Here is a 6984-nt window from a genome sequence, read left to right as displayed (position 1 = left end):
GGGTTTTTGTTTTTAAGTTAACTCTACTATGAAACCAGATCAAACCAAACAAATTCATCCTTAAGCAGTAATGTGAAGTGAAATTCCAGCGGTGCTTATCTCCTGTCTGAAATTTGTGCACAATAATCCCTTCAATGTAATTTCTTATTCAAATTGTGTTTTTGCTCATATTGATGACTTTAAACCATTTGGTGATGTTTTAATTTAGGGGACATTTAACATATGACCATGATGGACCCAAATACCTCTCAATTTCACACACATCTCTCAGCTAAACTCTGAAACACTATGTATGTCAGTACATGCTTGTATGTCAAGACATGCTTGTTAAATTGATTACAACAACACCAGAATTTAAAAAGTTATGTCATTTATTGATGTTAAAATGTACATTTAGCACATGTCCATGATACGCCTCATGCTCATGAACCTGTTGCCACTCCAGCCCATCTCCCTGAAGTTCCTGTACTCTCCAGGCCTGAAGTACATCATCCTGCCTCTGTAGTTGGCCTGATCGTACATCAGCCAGTGGCCGTCCATCACGTTGCAGGACATGCAGTCGTTCATACGGTAACGATCCATGAAGTTGTCACAGTCGTCCATCATCTCATGCATCTGACCACCGAAGTTCTCCCTCTCGTAGATCCTCATCCTGTAGTTTCCTCTGTACTGTAAATGAAATGTTGAAAACATAAAATGCAAATGTTGTTTTCAAACTATCAACCATTCAAAGATATTTAAAGGAAATGCTATCAAAAGAATGCATATCCTACCGTGGGGATCATACGGCAAGACCTGATGCCACCGCTCCATCCCCACATGCTCATGTAGTCGGAGTACTCTCCCCTCCTCATGAAGTACTGGTTTCCCATGTAGTTGGTGCGGTCGTACACCATGAAGCAGCCGCTCTCCACCCTGCAGGAGTGGCACCTGCTCATGTAGGAGGACATGTCAGCGCAGTCGCTCATGCACTCATAGTGACGGCCCTGGAAGTTCCTGTCCTCGTAGAAGATAACCTGGAAACACAATGACATTTTATTAGTACCGTTTTCAATGAGCCCTGAGAAGCTACAAATGCTTAATAATGACTAGTTATAAATGTGGTGACTGCCAATTAGGTCACAGCTTTGTAATTTTGAAATTGAAGACTATTAATGTTTTTCAATGAATTAATGAGTGAATGAATCAGCTCCAGTGCCTACCTTGCCCATGTTTGCGGTTGTGGGTTTGTACTCAGGATCGAGCTGTGGCTGCTGTGTATTCCTGGTGGGGTTAACCCTTACTTTTATACTTGCCCAATGCAAAAAACTATGTAGGGCTTCTATTGTGCAAAGCCCTGACCCAGCAACATAGCATAGAAGGCTGAGCAGTGAGGACTTTAAAGGGTTATTATCTAACACTGTACACCGTACATCTCTGTCGCAAATGCATGTGTACTGTATTGTTCTCTAACATAAAGAGTTAAACAGAAGCTTCCAACCACACTGTATACATGACAAAATAATTTCTATCTACCATATTTCACGGAATATTTCACTTAACCATATGAATAACACATGTATTAGATTTATAACAATAATTGATAACACAGCTTGGTAATAAATTAATCCCATCATCAACACTAACAACTTTAATGTGACACTGTAGATCATGATAATATCATTGTAAGTGTCCCAATCGATACAGATAGATGGACATATTCCAAGAAAGTTTAGACTGAGAATGGGTATTTTGATTTAAATATGTGTATGATGGCTAATACATTTTTATGATGAGAGTTGAAACTAAAATCTTGCTTGCCTCATGCAGGGATGATAGTAATAAGCATATCACTCTAACCACAAACTGTCCTTTCCCTTCTCCCGTTAGGAGAACTCAATTTCAGATCAAGGGCTCAATATAGATAACCAATGTTTCCCACAGAATTTGAATGTATTTGTGGTGGTAGGTGGGTTGGCAAGGGGGGGGTTGAGTGCCTTTTTATTCTTGTATTCTCTTATATTGTCAATATATAGGCTACTATCAATAAAGGATCCCATTACCTGGATGGCTGAAAAATTATCAAATGTACTCCATTTTAAATAGTTCCATTTGTCAAACAGATAACTAACCTGAATATATCTAAAGTACTTTGGGACAAAGATAACATAACTTAAAAATATAAACAGTGCTACACTGTTCTGTTTATTGCTTGCTTTTGTCTACAAGGTGAAGAATAGAAATGAGACCCCTTTTACAGAGAAATCTGCTTTTCTGCACCTCTGCCCTGCTACATCTCTCTGTGCTGTCAGTTTCACCTGTATCTTTACATCGTTAAATTACTAGCCTTTGACATTATTATCTACTCTGTTTTACTGCTCAGCAGCTCCTCTGGTCCAGACTGTCCCTGCTCCTCCTCAGGACGAGTCCTTTTCCTTCTTTGAAAATATTTTTCAATATTAATCTGGATTGAGGGAGCAAACATTCAGTGTCAGAGTTAAAAAGTTAATATTAACATTATCAGTCCACTCAGTGGATACTGACTAGCAGCTAGGCTATACAGCGTGCTAATCTCGGAAACTAAGCTGTATTCCGAGTAACGTTAACTGCTAGTTCTTCTTTTCGGGAATTCATTCGGCCATATTCTTGGCATGGAAAAAAAATATCCCTCACGCATGCGCAGTGGGAGGTGAACAGACGGGTCCGGTGAGAGAGCGAGTGAGCGAGAGAGAGAGAGACCGAGCAACAGAGAGAGCAAGCGAGAGAGAGAGCGAGAGACAGAGAAAGAGAGAGAGCGAGAGATCGCGTGGAGCAATTAGGGGCTGAGCGAATCAATGCGCTACACGCAGTTCTTCTTAAATAGTGAAAAAAAGAAAATTTGTGGCGGTCAGTGCTTGCAAGTTTTCTATGTGTGGGAAACCCTGGAGGGGTAGAGCGAGGGGAGATCGTCCACTAGTTAATCGATCGCCGATGGTGTCGTTCTCTTGGATAGATAAAAATTTTTTAAAAATGACATTTCACAAAACACAATGACATTTCACAAAACAAAAATTGGTTACAAACTTTTCTCAATACTGAGTCCACTTTTTCAAAACTCTTCACACTGTCTGTACCAACACGCAGCTTGGCACAACAGTTAATTTCACACCCAAAATACACCAAAACTACCAAAACACTGCATACTTGTGTCAAAATCAAATAATTCTACCAAAACACCAGCACTAGTTTTCTCCAACAGCAACACTTTGTCACTCATAACACAATTACCTAAAAAACACTAACAACAGGTAGCATTACAGTAGATGCGTCATTTTATGGCAATCTTTGATGTAGTAAATAATTTTGTGCTCTTTGTTGTGTGTGTATATGTATTTTTTGTTGTTATTGTTAATTGTATAAGAAATGTGTACATTGTCTTATTTTACAATAAACAAAGTTCCCATTACAAAATACAGTAAGAATGGTACCTCTTTATAGAATGTCCTACAGTATACTACAGGAACAAGTCATAGGAATGCAACAGGAAAAGCTTCAATGTGCTTTTTTTTTTTGCTATAAAGTAATTCAAAAATACTGTAAACTAGAGTAAATTAAAGAGTAAATTAAAATTGCTGTAAGGAAAACAAAAGTCAATACTGTAATAATTTGCTCAAAAAACAACAAAAAAACAAAACATACAAATCATGTTACAGTAGTCCACCTGGTCTCCTGCGTTTGGCCACATGTGTCCACATCACACCTACTGTATAGGTGGTAATGAGATGGGACTGAGATGGGAATCACCTGTGGTTGGCAGAGGTGTAAAGTAACGAAGTACAAGTACTCTCGTTACTGTACTTGAGTAGTTTTTTTTGAGGATTTGTACTTTTTAAAGTATTTTTATAATGCTATACTTTTACTCGAGTAATTTAAATAATAGATATTCTACTTTGCTACTTTTAAATGTACAGTGCTCAGCATAAATGAGTACACCCCCTTTGAAAAGTAAGATTTTAATCAATATCTCAATGAACACAAGAACAATTTCCAAAATTTTGACAAAACTGAGATTTATAGAACATTTGTTTAACTCATAACATGAAAGTAAGGTTAATAATATAACTTAGATTACAAAATCTTCAGTTTTACTCAAATTAGTTGATGCAAAAATAAAAACACAAACAAAAACTACTACATCTAGTATTTTGTATGACCTCCATGATTTTCAAGGACAGCACCAAGTCTTCTAGGCATTGAATGAACAAGTTGGCGACATATTGCAACATCTATCTTTTTCCATTCTTCAAGAACGACCTCTTTTAGAGCCTGGATGCTGGATGGAGAGTGATGCTCAACTTGTCTCTTCAGAATTCCCCATAGGTGTTCGATTGGGTTCAGATCAGGAGACATACTTGGCCACTGAATCACTGTGACCCTGTTCTTCTTCAGAAATGCAACAGTGGCCTTAGATGTGTGTTTTGGATCATTGTCATGTTGGAAAATTGCACGACGACCAAGGGCACGGAGTGATGGTAGCATCTTCTCTTTCAATATAGAGCAGTACATCTGTGAATTCATGATACCATCAATGAAATGCAGCTCCCCGACACCAGCAGCACTCATGCAGCCCCACATAAGGACACTGCCACCACCATGTTTCACATGCATTTTTCTTTGTACTCCTCACCTTTGCGACACCATACAGTTTTGAAGCCATCAGTTCCAAAAACATTTATCTTGGTCTCATCACTCCAGAGTATAGAGTCCCAGTAGTCTTCATCTTTTTCAGCATGGGCCCAGGCAAATCCTAGGCGGGCTTTTTTGTGCATGGGCTTTAGGAGAGGCTTCCTTCGTGGACGACACCCATGCATGCCATTCCTCTGCAGTGTACGCTGTATTGTGTCATGGGAAACAGTCACCTGAGTTTGGCTTTCTACTTCTTTAGCTAACTGCAGAGAACTTGCATGGCGATTTTCTTCAACCCTTCTCATCAGAAGACGCTCCTGTCGAGGTGTTAACTTCCGTGGACAGCCTGGACGTCTCTGTGAGATGGTTGCAGTTCCATCTTTGTTCAATTTTTGTATCACTTTTGCTACAGTATTCTGACTGATGAGTAAAGCTTTGCTGATCTTCTTGTAGCCTTCACTTTTCTTGTGTAAAAAAATTATTTTCTTTCTCAGGTCTTGTGACATTTCTCTTCCATGTGGTGCCATTGCTGACAGCATGAAATGGGAAGGGGTTTTCTTTGTTAAGTAACACCCTTTTATAGTCAACTGTCTGCTGGACACCTGTTTAATGAATAATTAGACTCACCTGTGGTTGAATTCTTGTTAATTAGAATTTTGTAGTCTAAAATTTAGCTTTGCTCCTAAGACTTTCATTGGGGTGTACTCATTTTTGCAACATGGTCTTTAATGAATTTGTTAGGAAAATTACTTTTTTGTGTGTGCAAATTAACAAATCTTGTCAATCAATGGCCCACATTTGTGGGAGTATTTTGTAGTATAGTATCCCATAGAAAATGTTGATTCTGAAAGGAAACTAAAGGTTTTCTGACAAATCTGTTGGGGTGTACTCATTTATTACGGAAGCCGAGAACGGCCATGCTTACAATTATTTTTTTAATGCCGTTATCTCGAGATCATGAGTTAATTATCTCGTTATCTCGAGAAAACAAGCTTTGTTATCTCGAGATAACGAGATAATCAACCCGTTATCACGAGAAAACAAAATGTCGTTTCCTTCTATTACTTATGATGTTTATCAGAGATCAGGAGTGCCATGCCAGCATGCATAGGGCGTTTTGACAACTGTAGCAACTGATTTTTAAGCTGGAAATGTAACTGCAGCAAACAAAACTACACATTTATGCTTCCTGTTCAGTTATGAATCCTCCCCGACAGTCATGACAGTGATCTTGAAGGCTGAAATCAGGTGTGATCAAATGAACCAGACACTCTTTCGAGTTCTCCATATTATCCCGTGATCTCGAGAAAACAAAAGTCGTTTTCTCGTGATAAATTATCTCGTTATCTCGAGAAAACGACTTTTGTTTTCTCGAGATAACGAGATAATTAACTCGTTATCTCGAGAAAACAAGCTTTGTTATCTCGAGATAACGAGATAATTAACTCGTGATCTCGACATAACGGCATTAAAAAAAAATAATTGCAAGCACGGCCGTTCTCGGCTTCCGTAATTTATGCTGAGCACTGTACATAAAATTCAGATTTTTGTTTTGCACACCGCACTATGAAAACAGCACGGTAGCATTGGGACTGCTCGCTAACAGGTCCAGAATCACTTCCGCATTTAGGGCGCAACTGGTGGCTCGTTAGTGCAGTGGCCAATGAAATTAAATTGTGCTCAAGACTGGCCAATTGAATTAGACAGGCGTAGACGATCCACAAAATTGTAATGATCCCCATCGTCACATTAGGTCAGAAATCTCAGTTTCATTTGACACGCCTGATAGCCATAGCAAAATGGATGGATCTGATTCTGATAGCAGCTCAGGCTACACCCATCCAGCTAGCTAGCTAGGCTAGATAATTAGCAAGGTGTGTGTTGGGGACTGCCCGTTGTTCCGACGGCCCATTATTCCGAAACCCCAATAGTCCGAAAAATGTCCCATTGGAGGCCCTGCCTCCTAATGTTTCACACCCTCTTTCCCCCGGTTGATTGGGAGCATCTGTGTATATATATGGCTGTCTGAACTGACATCCGGTAACTTACCAACTACACCACTCGGCTGCTCCAAACATCAGACCATGTGCGTCCATGAAGAAAACGTGAGTAGCTTGTTCTTCTTAGGGAATTAAGCCCTCACTACCATCGTAATATCACTGCTGCATGGAACGCTGCATAATTCCAACCAGGGAAATAGGATTGTTAGAGTAAATATCCGACTGGGAGGTCCGACAGCCAGCTTCCTCCGTTGCACCCGGGAAGGTCCGATGACGTCATTCTGCATAATAATTAGCCATGTGCTTCTGTTTGTTTGAGAAACGATGGAAGATTGAGCGT

General features: G+C 39.6%; 1 protein-coding gene across 3 annotated transcripts; it reads right to left on the bottom strand.

Annotated features, from left to right (window-relative positions):
* Window positions 1-393: 393 nt before the first annotated feature.
* LOC139657295 (gamma-crystallin M3-like) lies at window positions 394-6105 on the bottom strand. 3 transcript variants are annotated; one of them, XM_071535079.1, is made up of 3 exons: window positions 6091-6105; window positions 774-1016; window positions 394-669 (listed from the first exon to the last, which is right to left on the bottom strand). In XM_071535079.1, the coding sequence occupies exons 1-3, from the start codon at window positions 6103-6105 to the stop codon at window positions 394-396; spliced, it is 534 nt and encodes a 177-aa protein (XP_071391180.1). The 3 variants fall into 3 exon arrangements, with proteins under 3 accessions (XP_071391180.1, XP_071391181.1, XP_071391179.1); XM_071535080.1 differs by lacking the exon at window positions 6091-6105 and adding an exon at window positions 1203-1211; XM_071535078.1 differs by lacking the exon at window positions 6091-6105 and having other exon boundaries at window positions 774-1034.
* Between the last annotated feature and the right edge of the window lie 879 nt (window positions 6106-6984).

Source organism: Centroberyx affinis, unplaced genomic scaffold, assembly GCF_046629955.1.
Source record: "Centroberyx affinis isolate AG114_WGS23_722 - 3 ecotype Tasmania unplaced genomic scaffold, CSIRO-AGI_Caff_v1 ptg002652l_1, whole genome shotgun sequence".
Classification (NCBI taxonomy): domain Eukaryota; kingdom Metazoa; phylum Chordata; class Actinopteri; order Beryciformes; family Berycidae; genus Centroberyx; species Centroberyx affinis.
This window is presented reverse-complemented; position numbering and strand designations above follow the sequence as displayed.

Excerpts from the sequence above, each read along its gene's own strand:
- LOC139657295 (XM_071535078.1), bottom strand. The coding sequence starts at position 1,034 with ATGTCATTGTGTTTCCAGGTTATCTTCTACGAGGACAGGAACTTCCAG. Across the intron at positions 670-773 it reads CTTGCCGTATGATCCCCACG|TACAGAGGAAACTACAGGAT; the intron begins GTAGGATATGCA and ends TTTCATTTACAG.